This window comes from Sus scrofa, chromosome 15 (genome assembly GCF_000003025.6).
Source record: "Sus scrofa isolate TJ Tabasco breed Duroc chromosome 15, Sscrofa11.1, whole genome shotgun sequence".
In the NCBI taxonomy this organism is placed as follows: Eukaryota; Metazoa; Chordata; class Mammalia; order Artiodactyla; family Suidae; genus Sus; species Sus scrofa.
The window spans coordinates 137,691,392-137,708,979 of record NC_010457.5 but is presented as its reverse complement, the minus strand read 5'-3'; the positions used below and the strand labels follow the sequence as shown (position 1 = coordinate 137,708,979).

Genomic DNA, 17,588 nt, shown 5'->3' with positions numbered 1-17,588 from the left:
GATACCAGCTTCCCTGTGGTTACTGACAGATGCCCACGTGGCTTCTTAGTCTCTGCCAAGTGGGAAGAAGAGATTGTCATGAAGAAATGCAGGTTGCTCCGCAAAGACTTTCAAAACCTGGGCTGTCTGGTGGCAGGGAGTCTCAGTGGTAAAAGCTGGTGACAGGGACATGAAATCCCAAGGCTCTGTCCCTCTGCCCTTGGCCTTGGGCCTGCCTGTTGTTTCATCGTGCATGCATGCCAAAGACGCTGAGAAATGCGGCAGCGGCAGCTCACGGCCTCCCCGGAGGCTGGGTTCAGTCCCAGGGGAATCCCCCCACGTGGGTCTCCTCAGGGCTTCTGACCGAGTCTGGGGTTGCGCCTGGGGCTGAAAGGGCATCTCTCCTGTCAGTGGTCAGAGTGCAGCTTCCCAGCCCGGGGCTGGCGGGATGCAGGAGAGAAGCCGCAGCTGGGTGGGGCCTGGGTGAGGGGTCCACCTGTCAGCCGCTTCTTCCTGTGTCCACTGGGGCCTTAGGAATAAGCATTTGCCAGGTGCTGGGACACGGAGGGGCCAGGCGGGCCAAGGCTGACAGAGGCCCCCCGACGCCCACTAGGGCCTGGCTGGATGCTCTTGGGGTGCAGGGAGGCCCGGGGGCCCAGCGGACAGCCCTCATTCCTGGCAAGGTTAGGTAATTGCCCAGGGTGTCAGGGTGTCATGACAGCTCTGCTCCAGGACAGATGGCTCCTGCCCCTCCTGCTTCTGGTCCTGCTCCCGGCCGGGTGCGGTTGTGAGCTGACGGGAAGGCACGGGCGTTACAGAACCATTACAGCCCAGCTGGTTACCTGTTCCCAAGGCGCTTCTATACTCTGCTCACGGATCACATACTTTCTTCCCCAGCCCAGCCCTGTCGTAGCCCAGCCCAGCTCAGCCCAGACCAGCCCGGTCATAGCCCCAGCAGCCCAGCCCAACCCAGGCCAGTCCAGCCATAGCCCAGCCCAGCCCAGCCCAGCCAGCCCAAGGTTCTTCCCTGGCCCTAGAGCCCTAGGACTCTCCCCATAGCCTTAGGCATCAGCTTCACCCCCGGGGGGCCTCATGGATGTCCCCAACTCTCTGTGTCCAGGGCCATCTGGGGAGGGTGCTGGAGCAGGAACAGAGGCTTTGCGCTGGCCTCCCATCCCCCACCTCATCTGCAGGCAGAACGCAAAGGGTTCCTGCATTAGTGCATTCCCGCACTCAGACTCGGGCTGGAGGAAATGAGGACAGGGGACTCTGACGGCAGGCCACTGTCACAGGGAGCTGACTCCCCGTGGGCACGGCACGGTGTGCCAAGAATGGAGGCCCTACAGGGACCCAGCGCCTCGGATGACAGGTCAGTTTGGGAAACTCGAAACCAGGGGCTCAACCGCTTCTCATCATCAGATTGCTAACGAGTGGTGCCGTTTTTAAAAATACGCTGCTTGCTTCTTTTCATGATGATAAAAATAACACTGTCATGGCGGAAAGTTTGGAAAACACAGACTATAAAGCAGAAACTGCCACTGGTAGAAAATCCCGCACCAGCATGCTGAGCTCCCCTCCCGTCTCCCGCCCGCAGCTGCGGAGGGACCGCGGTGCGTGCTGGGTCTGGTCTTATCATTGGAGAGTCTATCGCGGGCATTTCTGATGTGGGTCGTCTTTGAAAATACGATTTTTAATTCCACCATAATGAGGACTTTTAAGACGGTGGAAGTGGAGCTCCCACCTTGGTGGCTCAGCAGGTTAAGGACCCAAAGGGGACTCCGTGAGGATGCAGGTTCGATCCCTGGCCTCGCTCGGTGGGTTAAGGATCCAGGGATGCCATGAGCTGTGGTGTAGGTCGCAGATGCGGCTCGGATCTGGCGTGGCTATGGCCGTGGCGTAGGCCGGCGGCTACAGCTCCGATGCGACCCCTCGCCTGGGAACCTCCATGGGCTGCTGACAGTGCGGCCTTAAAAAGGAAAAAGAAGAAGGAGAAGGAGGAGGAAAAAGAGGAGGAGGAGGAGGAGGTGGACGTGACACTAGTCGCTTCTGTTAATGGACCCGCAGACTGTGCCCCGTTTTGGACTAGGGTAGCTAGAGCAGTGTCGCCCCAGTAATAAGTCCCCCAGAATAGAGTCAGAGAGTGCCATCACGGACTTAAAGCATGTGTCACCTTTACAGCTCGATGCGAGAACCCAGGGTGGCCCAGCTCGGGTGAGTGAGGCACCTTCTCCAGCAGGAGGTCTCTCCCCCTGGCCTGGTGCCATCAAGGCCCCGCACGACCAGGCCCGCCCACCCCTCAGCGGTGATTCATGGATTTCTCTGCTCCCAGTATTTTTATTCCGTCTGCCATTTATTTGGGGCTTGGGACCATGAGGTCATACATTTTTCCCCCGAATAGTTACCAGCGTCCTCAGGGCTATTATTAACGTCTTCTTTCCTCTGTGGATTTGCGATGATACCTTTATTTTGAGAGCAGCGTCTTCTGAGTGGAGTGTCTCTGCTTCCTCTCTCCCGGTCTGTGCAAGTAACTGCAGACCTTGTTTGATGGACTTTTGCTCTATAGTTTTGACGTCTTCATGTCTGAAATGAAAGTCTCTTCGTTGCTGGTCTATTTAAAATGCTCTGGTCTGTTGTACCTGTTATCTGCTGCTGCATAACAAATAACCCCGAAAATCTAGCCTCTTCAAACAACAAGCATTTACTATCCCACAGTGTCATGGCTCTGGGAGTGCTCCAGGGGATGGCTCTGCCTCAGGAGCTGTCCTTAGCTGGCTCCAAGGGGCCACCAGACTGCAGTCATCTGAAGGCTGGACTGGGGCGGGGGGGGCCCACGCGGACCCAACATGGCAGCTGGTGCCCCCAAAAAGAAGACGGCAACCAGCACAGGAGTCCCCCATCCCCTGCGTGGAGGCGCTCTCTGGCTTCTGCTGCGTTCTCAGCGACCACGTGGGGGGCCCCACCGGACGTGACCTCCAGGAGGTGGGGGCCTTCTTGTAGGCAGACCCCCACAGCTGGCTTTGTTCGTGGTTTCATTCAAAATAACTTAAGAGTCATTCAAAAAAAAGAGACAAGTTTGACTCTGTCCACCCCTGTGCGTGGCCATGGGAAGGGCTTACGTCGTCACCGTATTTATTCCGGTCCTGAGGCAAAGGTGACATTCCTCTTCCTTCATGTTTGTCTCACACGTTTATGGCCCAGGCTCCCTTTCTCCAGCATTTTCCCGACTCGTCTGGAAGCCCCTGGTTTGGTTTTGTGCCTGGTCCTCTCGCTGGAGTCTGCAGCCTCAGGACCTCTAGGCAGGGGCTCCAGGGTCCTCAGTGAATTCTTGACGACTGGACGACAGGGTTACGGGAACCAAGCCAGGCCAGGCCCTGTCTTCTGCAGGGGACACCTGCTGCCCACGAGTGAGCTGCTAGTGGGCCGGGAGGGTCCCAGGTCCTTGAGCCTCAGAATCTCCTGGAATGTCTTTTAAAATAAGCCAGATTTGGAGTTCTCTGGTGGCTCAGTAGATTAAGGATCCAGCATTGTCACTCTTGTGACTCAGGTTTGATCCCTGGCCCTGGGAAACTTCCGCATGCTGTGGGCAAGGCAAACAAAACAAAACAAAACAAAACCCAAAAAACAAAAAAACCAAACCCCAGCTTTCTCAGGCCCAGCCCAGGCCCAGCCAGGGCCTGGAGCCTCGGATCTGGGGGCGGCTCTTCGGGTACCATGTTTTATAAGAAGGGCACCCGCCCCAGAGGCAGGGGTCGGCAGAAGGGCCTCTGGGGACCTCCCGTGAGTGCCCAGCAGAGAAGCCCTCTTCCACCGTCCAGGCCTAAGGCCCAGGTCTGAGCCCCCGCCTCAGCTGTCACCTGGCAGCCCACCCTGAGCCAGTCCTCTTGGGACTTGGATGCTCATGGGCCACTCCCAGCCGGCCTTGGCCCAGCCCCTCCACTGGGAAAAGGAGGCTTGGAGGCCACAGACGGACGTGGCCAAGGTCACAGCAAGTGGGCGAGCTGACCCCCTGCTAAGTGCTCTCCTGAGCGCCTCTGGCCAGCAGGTTACCTCTGAGGCTGGGTTCTGCCACCCACCCCGCTCCCAGCTGCCCCGTGGTGAGGCCCTTGGAACCACTGTGTCCTGAGGGTGACACACAGGGAGGGAGACTTCAGTGTGCCCAGCCTCTTCTGACCCCACCTCGGGCTCACCCCAGCCCACCGGACCTGCACCCCGCCAGCAGAAGCACCCTGGGAACGGGCTCTTGTCTGGCCCCCAAAGGTTAAGAGTTTGGAGGCCAAAAGCCGGGTCTTCAGAATGCTTGCGGCTGCCAGGAGTCAGCGCCCTCTCGTCAGAACCGGCTCCTTAAAATACCGACACAGGCAGCCAGTGTCACTGTTGCCCCAGGACAGTGACACCCCCGAGTCCTCCCTCACCAGGTCCCTGGGCGTGGACAGGACAACACTACACCCATTTCACAGATGAGGAAGTGGAGGCTCTGTGGGGCTAAGGATGCTGCCTTGGGCACCTCAGCCGAGCTGAGCTGAGGACTGGGGTCTGGGTGCCCACCTGGAGGGCCGGCTCTGGACACGGGTGTCCCACCACTCTCTGTGGGCACAGGCTAACGTGTGTGAGCAGAAGGCCGGCCAGGAATGGGGGTCTTTGTTTAGCAAACTGACACCCAGTATCACCTGGCTGAGGGAACTAGAGCCAGTGCCAGCACCTCGCCCTGCTCCCCCAAACTTTCTATCGTCCCTGTGACCTCAGGCCAGCCACCTGGCAGGACCCTCTGTTCCATCCCACAGCTTGCCAGCTGCCCTCCAAGCTCTGCAGGCGGGTGGGGACGCTGCAAGAGACCCCTGTCCCAAGGCGGTTGGCTTCAGGGAGGCGGGGGCCTGTGGAAGATTCTGGAAACCACTTCCGCACACACTGCCTATTGGGGCCATCGGGCAGCGGCAGGACACCTCTCCCCTCAGGCGCCCAGACTCTGCGCCCGCCCCACCTTGGGCCCCCAACGGGCTGCCATGGGGGCTGGGAACGAGCCGCATCCCTCGACCAGCCGTTCAGGGTCCGCCCCCAGCCGCCTGTTCATGCGACACTCTGCACACCTGGAGGCCTGGGGAGGGGGGCATCCGTTTCCTGCCCTTGGTCCCTCGTGGAGAAGGCGTGGGGCGGTGGCTGGTGACCACAAGCAGTGGCCGCACCTCAGTGCCTTCCAGCCTGCACGTCCCCTCTGGGCCCAGTGGCCCACCTTTGAGGGTGGGGCGCCAGCACCCTCTGTCCAGAGTCCCGTAACCACCACTTTTCTGGAAAATGTTCCTTATGTCCCTGCTTTCATGAGCCTGCAGGCGGGGCCCTGCGTGGCCTCGGACCGTGTGGCCTGGAAGGGGCAATGCTGGTCGGCTGGGGGCCGGAGCCCCGCAGGGAGCTCTCCTTCAGGGAACCAGACCTCCGGACCACCCTGGGCGGGGGGGGCACCAGAGAGGCCGGGAGCCGAACACGTGTCTGTCAGCAGGTGGCTGCGTGTGACCACCGCACAGGGCAGGCGGGGCCACCTCCCTGACCCGGAGGATCAGGAGGGCAGTCTGGTCCGACAGGAAGCCTCCTGCCCATTCAGTCCTGCGGCCTCCAGCTCCCCCCACTGACAGGTGGGGAACGGGGGCTGGAGAGGATGGGGCAGGGCCACGGTCACTAGAAGGAACCCAGGCAGACCAGCAGAGGGTAGACAGGCTGGGGATGTGGCCAGAGCCACCGGCGCCAGAGGGACTGAGGGCGAGAACATCCAGGTGATTCAGTGGACACTGGAAGGAGGGCCACCAGGGAACACAGGCTGGCATCATGGTGCCCGAGGGAGGACAGGGCTGAGACGGCAAGTCATCCAACTTCAGGGCTGACGGGGACACTGGGAGTCCCTCAGCTGAGGAGGGACCTGTCAGGGGCAGGGCTGGAGGGGGCAGCTAGCACACTGGGCATCAGCTGGCCTGACCTCAGGGGTCCCCTGGCCACCAGGTGGGTGAAAAGGAAAAGAGAAGAGAAAGCCAAGACCCCCCCCAAAGCCCCCTCTGGAGGCAGGCAGGCTGGGGCCTCTCTCACTCCCCAAAGCTGAACATCTCGGCTTCTTTCTCCTTCCAGAAGGCGAAACTCCGGTCGATGTAGCCACAGATGTCCTCGCTATTGAAGCTGCCCCGCTGGGGGCCCGACCGCAGCCTCTGTGCTGTGGGCTCAGAGCCACTACTGGGGACTGTGGCGTGGGGCAGGGGCCCGAGCGGGGTCAGGCCCGACTTGCGGCCAGGCTCCGGGTCCCAGGCTGGACCACGGCTGGAGCCAAAGAAGCGGGCTTTGATATCCTCGAAGCCGTCGGTCCAGGCACGGCGGCCAGCGGCCACCTCGTCGGTCACGGCCTTGTGGAAGGCGCGGGCGGCTTCCCAGCCGTGGGCGCCCAGGTGCTCAAAGACCTCGAAGCAGAGCAGGTGGCGCATCTTGCGTTCCTCGGCCGGCAGGTCGCACTCCAGGAGCTGGAAGTAGCCCAGCATGAAGAGGTCCAGCGTGAGGCTGCTGTAGGGCACGGGTGCCCCGTCCACGTGGGGCAGGAACTGCTCCGGGGACAGGGGGCCGCGGGGTCGCCGGCTCAGCCGCCGCAGCTGCCGGGTGGGCACGTGGGCCAGGATGGCCTTCCAGTTGCCCAGCAGGTGGGCGATGGCGCTGCGCTGCTGCCACAGGTGGCCCAGCCGCGGGCTCTCGCTGGGCGGCGGGGCGGGCAGCCGAGGGCCCCTGGCCGCCTCCTGCCCCAGCGGCCCCGCGGGCCGGGCCTCCAGGGTCCTGCAGGCCGCCGTCTTGAGAGCCGGCCTGTAGGCCGACTTCTTCCAGTGGCCGAGGAAGAGCATGACGATGCGTTCCTTGCGGAGGCTGGCCAGCTCGGGGCCCGGCGCGGCGCCCGCCTCCGACGGGGCCTCCTCGCAGCTGATGCCCGAATCGCTGGCCTCCTCTGTGTCACCTGGCCCGGGCTCCCCTCCACGGGGCGGCAGGGGGACGGGCCAGCAGCCTCTTGAGCACGGCCCGGGCTGGGCCCCCAGCTCACAGGGGCCAGGGCCTGGGGTGCAGGGCCGGCCTGACTCGAAGTTGCCTCGAAGGGTCTGCACAGACACCCCACACTCCTGGATTTCGCGCTGGGCCTCACTCCGCGGGGGGCTGGCCAGGGCCTCCCTGGGGACCTCCCTGGGGACCTCCTGGGGGGGCCTCTCCTCACCCTGCACCAGCCCGTTCACGCCCTTCAGCAGCAGGGACAAGCTGCGCACCAGCCGGGCCACGTGGCTGCACCAGAAGGGCAGGGGCTGCCCGCCTGCTGAGGGCCCTGCCGAGCGCTCGGGCTGGGCCTCGAGGGTGCGGGCCTCCTCGCCCTCTGGTCCGGGCACCCCGGGAAGGAAGTGGCTGTTGACGGTGATGCTGACCAGGGGCGCGGGCAGCAGGGCCTGCAGCTCGGCCGCCAGCCGGCCCAGCTCGCTCTGGTACTCCTGGCAGCGGCGCCGCAGCTGCAGGTCGGCGATCTGCTTCTCCAGGTACACCAGGTCATCCTCGGTCAGCAGCTCCCCGAAGGGGCCCAGGATGGCCTGGTGGGTCTGCGAGTACCGCCAGGCCGCCTGCTCTGGGGGGCCTGCGCCGCCACCGTCGTCCTGGGCACAGGGAGAGCAGGTCAGTGGGGCACGGCGGGGGCGAGGGGGTGGGTTCCTGCCGGCCACAAGCTCCCCTTGGGTGGCCTGGCCCCTGTGTCCCCTGGGGCCCTGGCCCAGCCCCTGGACACTCGCTGGCCCTGTCCTGGGCCCCAGGGCCAAGCTGGAGGCTCAGGGCTGTCACCACCCTGTGAGGGCCCAGTCTTCCCCTCAGGAGGGGCAGGTGCCTCTGCTCTGCCCCCCCCCCCGCCCCAGTTTTCCTCATCTCCTTATTTCAAAGAGTCTCTCCTCAGAGCCTCCTGGGGTGGGACAGCAGCCCAGGCGCTCAGCTCTGCGTCTGTCCAGGGTGTGGCCAACTTCACCCAAAGCACCAGGCCCTCGGGGCTCCCCTGGCACCAGGATACAGCCCCCACCACCGGTGCTCAGGTTTTGTGGCGGAGACAGACACACAGAGGACCCTGAGCTGGGCTCCCTGGCCGTGCGGCTCTGCGCCCCCTGGTTACCCCTCAGAGACCCTGAGGGACGCCCTGCAGGCCCACCCCACCCCACAGCGGGGGGGAGTGGGCAGCCACCTGGTTACCGAGGGTCCCGGGATTGTCTGTGCCAGGTGGCACTCTGCGGGAAGACGTTCTGGTTCCTGTCCCAGGAGGCCCGGGGCCGGGAAGCAGAGGCTGGGGGAGCAGCGGCTGTGCTGGGCCGTGTCCCGCCCACAAGGGTCAGGCAGCCTATGGCCGGGCTGTGACCAAGCCAATCCCTTGGCCCCTTCTCTCCCCGAGTTGTTCCCAGACCCTCAGCCCTGCCCCAAGGTCAGACGCTAAAGGGCTTCCCGGCTGTGGCAGGAGGCTCCCGCCTGCCCCTGCCCTGCTCCACCCTCAACCCCATGGGGTCCATCCCTGACCGCGAGGACAGGCTGGGCTGTTGTAGCAGTGCTGTCCAACGCTTCTGTGATGATGGGACAGTGTGTCGAAACACGCCACAGCCACTAGCCACATGCGACTGCAGAAATGAAGGCCAGCTACCTGAGGGGCGGGCTTTTACTTTTTCCATTTTTTTGGCTGCTGCAGGTGTGCGCAGTGGCTTGATGTGGGATCTCAGTTCCCAGACCAGCAGTGAGGAAAGCGCTGAATCCTAACCACTAGACCACCAGGGAACTCCCATGGGGGGTTACTTTTATTTCGCCTAAATGAAATAGCCCCCTCGGCATTACTGCATTGACAGAGCTGCTCTAGACCGAGTGCTGCAGGCTACACCAGACAGCACTGTATCCCTCTAGGGTAAGACTCTGGAACAAGTGTCCACACCACAGCCAGAGGAAGCCTGGTAAAGTCCGGGTCAGATCACAGCCTTTCCCTGCTCAGACCCTCAAGGGCTCCCCAGAGGTCCTGTAGTATCTGCCCGTCCCCTCTCTGACCTCGCCTCTGCCCACAGCCCTCATGCGCTCCACTCCAGCAGCACTGGCCTCCTCCTGCTCCTGCCTTGGGCCAGCCCACTCACGCCTCGGTACCTTCGCACTTGCCGTTCCCTCTGCTTGTCCCACATTCCCTCAGGGCTCCCTCTCCTTTCCTTCTGCCGCCCCCCCCCCCCCCGCCACCGCATCGAATAGGCCCCGCCCCTTCTTACTGCCCGGATTTCCTCCACAGCCCTCGGACCCACACTCCCCGCCCCCGCCCAGCCAGCACAGGGGCCCAATCACCCCGTCTTCCCTGCTGGAACATAAGGGGGCAGGGCCGGTCCCTTTCAATGTCTAGAACAGCGCCGGGAACACGGCAGGCACAGGATACGAATCTTAGATCAAAGAACATGTGGGGACCACACCCAGTGCCAGCGAATGGGCACCGCTCACAGCCCTCTGATCGGTTCCACTTCGTCGTCTGGCCGGAGAAGCTGAGGCCCCAGAGGGACACGCAGCCGGATAACCCGGTTTCAGGACTCGAGGTGTGGGCTCAGGGCCCCGACCTTCCATGTCCACCCATCAGTCCAAAGCCACCTGCTCCACTGCCCCTGCCTCGGCCCTCAGCACTCTGGGCCCACCCCGGCCAGCCCCACCTCCCTCCCACCGGGCCCCGCCCACTTCCCACAACGCCCCGCCCTCAAGCCCTCCTGCCCCGCCCTCCCCGCCGGGCCCCGCCCCTTTCCAGGCCCCGCCCCTGTCCCTGCCGGGCCCCACCTGGGCCTCAGGCGCTGAAGCTACGCTCAGGCGCGCCTGCAGCTTCCGCACCATCACCTGCCGCTTCCACTCGGGGATGGGCCGGCCGCGCTCATCCCGCGTGGGCACCAGCCCGTCGAGGTCGCCCGAGGGCAGCCCATCCAGCGGCAGCGCGACTAAGCTGTCCGGAGCGCCCCCCGCCGCCGTCTCCGCCCTCTGTGTGGACGCAAGCAGGTCGTTCAAGGCACCTAAGGGACTCTGGGCCGCAACGATGGGGAGGGCCACCTGGGAGGAGCACAGCCAAGGGAGGAGGGGCGGTGGAGGGTGACTAGGGAGGGCGGAGGAGCCGACCACGAAAGGCACTCCCAGTCTGGTGAGGGTGAGTCCTAGGAGGGCAGGAACCCCGGAGTCCCCTGTAGGACTCAGGTATGTGCGGGAAAAGTCTCTGGCTGAGCGAAACAACCAGAGATTCCTCTTCTCTTGTATAAATGGCAGAGAAGAGGTGGCCCTGAGCATGCCACCTGGATGGGCAAACTCGTTTGGGGAACAATTGCAGAGACAAAGTCTGGTGGCCAATTCTGGGCTGCAGGACTTGTCAGAGCCTTTAATGTGCTGTGTGCACCATAACTCTACAAGGGTGCAGCACTGTGCAGCATTTCCCAAACTCCCGCACAGAACGTCTTGGCTTAGCGTCTGCAGAACCTGTTCAGGGAAGGGGCGGGCTGGATTTAGATGGGGCTGGTGCCCAGCAAGAGGAGTAGAAAGATGAGTGGGCCACTGGGAGCCCCCGGAGGAGGAGGACAGCAGTGGGCGCCTCCCCATGGACGGATGCTTCCCTGTACCATGACAGCAGCTTCTGAAGGGGGCGTGAAGCACCCCTGAGTTCAGAGGTCAGGGTGAAGGGCTTGGGTCGCTGGGATCCCCCTGGGACCAGAGATGGGCCCACGTCTACTATGAGGGGGAGACAAGTTGCTCATGGCCTTGCAGTTCCCGTCTCTCAGAAGCTAGGTGTGCCGTCCGGAGCCAGCCAGTCACCTGTGACATCCTGACAACCTCCTGCAAGGAGGGGCCGACTGCCCCCAACGCGGCCTGGCTGGGGTTCACGGAGAACGTGGCGCAAGGCCGGCTGGGCTTTGAGACTGGCTGGGGGAGAAGGGACGTGGCAGGTGCTCACCGTGGGGATGGCCATGGCACAGGTGGTGGCCCTTGGCGGTGCTGCACGGGCGGTCTCCTCTCCTGGAAGAGGCTGGTCAGGCTGGCCGGGCCAGGCTGGGCTGAGAAACGCTACAGCGGGAAGGAAGGGGGACCTGCAGTCAGAGAGGCCGGGCGGCGGGGCGGGAGCAGAAGACCCTGGACCTGGGGCAGAGCCAACCTTCCTTTTTTTTTTTTTTTTTTTTTTTTTTTTTTTTTTGTCTTTTTAGCGCTGCGCCCGCGGCATATGGAGGTTCCCAGGCTAGGGGTCCAATTGGAGCTGCAGCTGCCGGCCTGCACCACAGCCACAGCCACGCCAGATCCTCATAGACACTATATCGGGTTCTTAACTCACTGAGCCACAGCAGGAACTCCAGAACCAGCCTTCCTGAAGGATCCCTGGACTTGGAGCCAAAGCCCCAACCAGTCCCCCTACCAAGTGCCCTGGGGGCTGGGCAAGCTCATTTATCCTGGGGTACCAGGGGCCTCGAGGGGACCCACTCCAAGCCAGCATTTTACCCCCCATCTCGTCCCATGACCACCCCCCCAGCCCCTCCTGAAAGGAGCTAGAAGGGGCGTAGGGTTCAATTGTCTGGGGTCCTAAGGCAGCCTCATCAAACCACAGACCTGTCCTGTAGTTCCTGTTGTGGCTCCATGGTTAACGAAACCAACTAGCATCCATGAGGACGTGGGTTCGATCCCTGGCCTCGCCCAGTGGGTTAAGGGTCCGGTGTTGCTGTGAGCTGTGGTGTAGGTTCACAGACTCGGCTTGGATCTGGTGTTGCTGTGGCTGTGGTGTAGGCCGGTGGCAATAGCTCCGGTTCAGCCCGTAGCCTGGGAACCTCCATATGCCACAGGTGCGGCCCTAAAAAGACAAACAAAACAAAACTAAACCACGGACCTGCCCCTCCCTCCACTACACACCCCGCTACGTGCCACTAACTACAACCATTCCATGAAGTGATGCCCGCTGACATTCCATTCCGCTTTCTTTTTTTTTTCAAAGGCTGCATCCATGAAACTGAATCCGAGCTGCAGCTGTGACCTCTGCCCCAGCTGCTGCAACACCAGATCCTTTAACCCACGGTGCGGGGCTGGGGATGGAACCCACACCTCCCTACCCAAGCTTCTGCAGTCAGATTTCTCTCTCTCTCTCTCTTTTTTTTTTTTTTTTTTTTTTTTGCTTTTTAGGGCCACACCCAAAGCATATGGAGGTTCCCAGGCTAGAGGTCAAATCGGAGCTACAGCTTCTGGCCTACAGGCTCACGTCACAGCCACAGCAACACAGGATCCGAGCTGTGTCTGCGACCTACACCAGAGCTCATGGCAAGGCCTGATCCTTAACACACTGAGCAAGGCCAGGGATAGAACCTGAGATCTCATGGTTCCTAGTCGGATTCATTTCTGCGGCACCAGAACAGGAACTCCTGCAGTCAGGTTCTTAAACCACTGTGCCACAGTGGGAACTCCCACTCCCTTTCATGTTGACAAATGCTGGTCACAGTCCCCTGACGGGGGCGGGGCAGCAGCCCCCTGCTGGTGGAAGACCGATTCCCTGCCCCCTACCGCAACCTCAGGCAACAGCGGCGGACTCGGAAGACACCTTCGGACCCACCCTTTCATCGACCTCCCCACAGAGAAGGGCTGAGGCTGCCTGGGTCCCACAGGCACGAGGGGCAGGCCCTGGGGGCTCAGAGTTCAAGAGATGCCCAAGGGCTGGGCAGGAGGCTGTTTCCCTGTGATGGTGAAACGTGTTCATCCTTCTTTTCCAAAGGCAATACGAGGCGTTCCCCTTGTGGCTCAGTGGAAACGACCCCATCATAGCAACCATGAGGATGCGGGTTCCATCCCCGGCCCCGCTCAGTGGGTTAAGTATCTGGCGTTGCCACAAACTGTGGCATCGGTGACAGATGTGGCTCGGATCGGGCGTTGCTGTGGCTGGGGTACAGGCCGGCAGCTGTAGTGCTGAGTCGATCCCTAGCCTGGGAACCTCCATATGGGGCAGGTGAGGCCCTAAAAAAAAAGGCAACAAGACAAGAAAGGCATCCTTGAAGAGCTGGGGGCTGCGTCCTGGGAAGGGGTGGCCCCAACCCTGTCCCCAGTGTCCTGTGTGCCCAGCCCCCCAGCATCTGCTGCTCCCCGCCTCCCCCAGGCCCCTCAGAGGTGAGGCCAGCAGGGCCCAACCCCAGCAGCCCCGGCCCAGGCCAGTCCTCTCCGGAGACGTGTACTCACAGCTGGGATTCCTGAGACCTGGGCCCCCCCTTCTTCCGTCCTCCAGGGAGTGCCCTGCAGCCGACAGTGGAGGTGGGGGGAACGGAGGGGGCGGGGGTGTCATCAAGAGCGGCACCTGGGGTGGACAGGCCTGGTCAGTGGGGGGCCCAGGGGGCCTCAGCTTGGCCTCCCAGGTGTGGGGGGGACATCTGGCAGGTCAGCCCTGGCCTGCTCTCCTTGGGCACCTGGAACAGGGCCTGGCCAGGTAAGTGTGCACAGCACCCCTAGGGGTTCTGTGCCCCGTGTCTCTCCACCTGTCCACACTGCTGAACGGGGCTCCCCAAACACACTGCTGCCCTTGTCTGCTCCCCACTGGGTGACCCCCCATCTCAAGGCCCAGCTCACAGGCTCCCTCTGCAGGCAGCTCTGGGATCCGTCAGGGTCTGGCGTCCCCCTGTGTCACCACTCCCGGGCCTTATAAGGCACCTGTCACACAGGTTGTTCCCATAATGAACTTGGAACCCTTCATAGCCCCATAATCCGGGGCAGTGTGGCTGTGGCCACGCCTCAGAGCAGTGGCGCAGTGCCCAGGACCCACCACGCAGTGTCTGGGCCACCTTCCCAAGGGCCACCTGGAAACAGAGACCAGCAACGATGGTCCCAGGGGCCTGGGTGCAGGGAAACCCGTGTCTGGGGTTGCAGGGGCACCCACATTTCAACCCCATGTTTGCCTCAGGTCCGGGGCAATGCACAGCCTGCTCTGGCCACCATTCCTGCCCCCGAGCCAGAGAGAATCCCTGTCTTGGAGGGTCCTGGTCCCCAGCTCCGCATTGCATCCGACCAAGGGGCGCCAACCAACACCTTCGGCCCAGTCGACTCCTGGGCTGGCCTGCAGGCTGCTGTGACACAGCGACTAGACTGTCCTCAGCCCCCTGCCTTCACGTGTCTCTCCTGAGGTGGCAGAGCAGTCCTCCAGGAGGACATGGAACTGTCCTCCAGGGACCCCCGAGCCAGGCTTGCTGCCTTTGGTTTAAAGCAGGATGTGGAAGGCTGGCAGGCACCGTCCTGCAAATGGCTTGGCTCTCAGCTGCAGCAGTGTCGCCTTGATGGCTGTCTGGCACACACTCCCCCCAGCTTGGGGCTCCAGCTGGAAGGGCCGCACACCCTCTGGGCACCACCCTTGGCCGTCAGACCAAAGCTCCTCACCCCCTCCCGTCCAGTGGGCCGCAGTGGCAGAAGGTGGCCTTGGGGCCCCCAGGTTGGCCCTGGAGAGAGTGCTGAGCAGGGCAGAGGAGCTGGTCCAAGCCAGCCCCACACAGGACATGAGGCTCAGGGCCCGCGCCAGCATCACGAGTGTAGCTCCTCTGAAGGCTCTCCTGTCCTTGTCTTTAAATCATTCTTCCTCTTTTTTTTTTTTTTTTTTTGGCCTTGTAGGGCTGCATCCTTGGCATATGGAGGTTCACAGGCCAGGGAAACCTACACCACAGCCACTGCAACGCCAGATCCAAGCCGTGTCTGCGACCTACACCAAAGCTCAAAGGCAACGCTGGATCCTTAACCCACTGAGCGAGGCCTGGGATCGAACCTGCATCCTCATGGATGCTAGTCAGATTCGTTTCCGCTGAGCCACGACGGGAACTCCTCTGTCTAAATTCTTAATTGTTTTTTAGCAAGAAGCCCACGTGTTTCCTCTGCACTGGGCCCTGCGGGTCATGCCCTGGTGCTGCCGAGGCAAATCCCCTGGGCCCCTCTGAGTCCCTTGTCCACCTGCAGGGTCCCCTCCCTCCTCCAGGCAAGGAGGCCCCTCAGGAAAACCCTCTGCAGCCACCGCCTCCCGCCCTCAGTCGCATTCCCGTCCAGGACCCCTAGCCCACGGCAGGGATGCTGGGCCGAGGGGAGAGGAATGCAGCCCGGAGCCCATCTGCCCACCGCCCACTCTGCATACCTCACTTTGCGGGAATCTGTGCCAAGAGCCTGGCAGCCCCAGCACGCGGCAAGTCGGGGAGCATCCAGCAGCCCCAGCCCGGGAGGAGCAGGTGCTGGGCTGCGAGCATGGGGAGCTGTGGCCGCCCTGGGCTGCCGGGGGCTGTTGCAGCTGCCGCCCCCGGAGCAGAGGTGTCACATTAATATTTGAAGGCCGAGGTGTCAGGTGGCCCGGCGGGCTGGGCCTGGGTGTGGGATCCCTTACACAGGGCCTGAACCCTCCACTGTGCAGGGGCCGGGGGAGCCCTGAGGGCCCTGGTCACACGGGGAGACCACCCAGAGGACTCCCCCCTACTGCCCCTCGCGCTGCACAGGTGGGGAAACAGGCTCGGGGTGGGGGGGTTCCTCCACGTCCTACAGCTGCGATGGGGCAGAGCTGTGGTCAGATTCTTACTTGAGACCCCCCTCCTTGCTCCTGCCAGGACTGAGAGCCCAAAGGGGCACCAGCAGCGCAGGAAGAGGCAGGTGGCTGGGCCTCAGGGGGGTGGGGAGCGGCCCTGGTGGGGTCTCTCGCACTCCTGCCAAGGATGCTAAGCCCTGGCTGCTCTTCGCCGGCGGTTTCTCAGGGCTGCCTTTGCGCGCAGGAACGCAGAAGGAAGAGCAGGTCGCTCACCGCTTGTTGCAAAACCTGGGGCTCCCCAGGCTCAGGGGTCCTCGGCTGTGACACAAACGTGTGCGTGCAGCAGCTACCTGGGCCCGTACTGGTCACCCTGGGACTCAGGGGGACAGCATCTGGAAAAACATGGTGCTTGCTCCCTGCGTGTGTCTCGAACCCGCGAATCTCTGGCATCTACAGCACAGGCATGAGTTGGCCTGGAGCCTCAAGAGAGTTGAGTCAGACCCCAGGCCCCATGGCTGGAGAGGCTGGCGCTGACAGTCTGAGGCACAGAGAAGGGCTGAGGCCCAGGTCGGGCCCGGGGCCCTGCTCAACCCAGAGGGGCTGCGAGCCTGCCAGTGCCCCCCTGCTCCCTGCCCGGCCTGGGGGCCCTCGGCCCCTCCCCACAGCTGGTGCAGAGCGCGGGGCTCAGCTGGGGGGTGGGGCTGTGGCCGGAAGTTGGTCCAGGGCCCAGGGGAAGGGACCTTGGTCCAGCGCAGCACCTGCAGCCTGGGAGACCTCACGCCTCTGGTCCCTGAGACCGAATCCCGCTGCACCTCTCACCAAGGAAGCCGTGGGGAGTCCCCCAGGTCCCCCAGGCCGGCGTGTCTCCACCTTTGCCAGGAAGATGAGGGTTACAGAGCGCAGGCGGAGCCTGGCGCCCCGCGGGACTCCGGCTTTGATGCTGCCGTTGCCACCATGTCGTGGTGATCTCGGAATTGTGACTGGGACAGGGTCTGCTGTGGTGTTTCCCAGGTAACAGGACTATCCGCGTCCCGTGTCCCTCGTTCAGGTCCCGGACACTCACCGAGTCTAGGGGGACCGGAAGGAGTGGCAGATGTTGGGTCCTGACCTCTGGGGTCCTGACAGCTGGGCACGGGCTGCCGCCACATGGAGCCATTGTCCAGTCCCCCAGCCCGGTGTTCAGCTGGCCCTGGGCTGGTCCCTTTCCACTGCCTGGTGTCTCTTTTTCTGTGTTTTTGATGAGATTTGAGCAGCGCCATGCCTGCCATGCATTATACATCGAGGACAGCTGTGGCCAGCCAGGTTACAGTCTGTAATGCCACCTGGGCCGAGAAAATCTTGACCCACAGATGGGCGCCGGACACCAGTCAAGACGGCTGAGATTGGGTTACTGGCTGCACGGCCAGGCCCCACCCCTCCGCCGGGGGCGGGGGGAGCACAGGGGGAGGCCACCCAGGGCAGTCCCGAGCCCTCTCTGGGCCTCAGTTTCCCTGCAGTAAAATGAAAGGGTCCGAGGGCCCTTCTGGACCTGGGGGGAGGGCAGGGAAACAAGCACCTGCCTGGCACTCCAGGCACATCTCTTCCTGCCAACTAGGCCTCAAGTTCCATCATACAGAGGAGAAAATTGAGGCTCGGAGCCCCTCAGAACCTGGGGGTGCCACCCAGCTGGGAAGAGTCACTCCAGCGCTGGTGGGCGTGAGCCCAGGGCTGGGGGACCAGCTGAGGGGCCGGGCTCCCCGCATGTGGAGGGCTCTGCGTGCCATCCTGGGCGCTGCTCCGAACTGCTGCTGAACCACCAGGAGCCCGGCTCTCACCTTCAGGTCAGAGCCCTGTCCTCACTGGGCAGAGGGATACCTGGGCCCAGGGGGTGGAGGGACTCGGCCAAGGTCAAGGGGGGGTGGTCGAGGCAGGACCTGCCTTCCTGAGCCGCGTGCAGGCCCGTGCTGGGCAGCGGTAAACCCAGGTCCTGCAGACCCCCTAGAAGGGGCACTTCCCACAGGGGCAGGTCTCCCACTAAGCTTTGTCCCAGGCTGCCTCTCTTGGCACCCAGGACTCCCTGGGGACAGAGGCAGGCGGCTGTGTCAAGAGGAAAATG

The 17,588-nt window shown here is 62.9% G+C and overlaps 1 protein-coding gene across 1 annotated transcript in view; it reads right to left on the bottom strand.

The window, feature by feature from the left end:
* Nucleotides 2,012-17,588, bottom strand: part of ESPNL (espin-like) — a 32,102-nt gene continuing 16,525 nt past the window's right edge. Inside the window, exons 6-9 of the mRNA XM_021074968.1 lie at nucleotides 13,192-13,306; nucleotides 10,943-11,052; nucleotides 9,790-9,984; nucleotides 2,012-7,625 (exon numbers count right to left, since the gene is read on the bottom strand). Coding sequence (XP_020930627.1) covers nucleotides 6,045-7,625; nucleotides 9,790-9,984; nucleotides 10,943-11,052; nucleotides 13,192-13,306 — 2,001 coding nt within the window. The 3' untranslated portion in view covers nucleotides 2,012-6,044. The remainder of the gene's footprint in view (nucleotides 7,626-9,789; nucleotides 9,985-10,942; nucleotides 11,053-13,191; nucleotides 13,307-17,588) is intronic.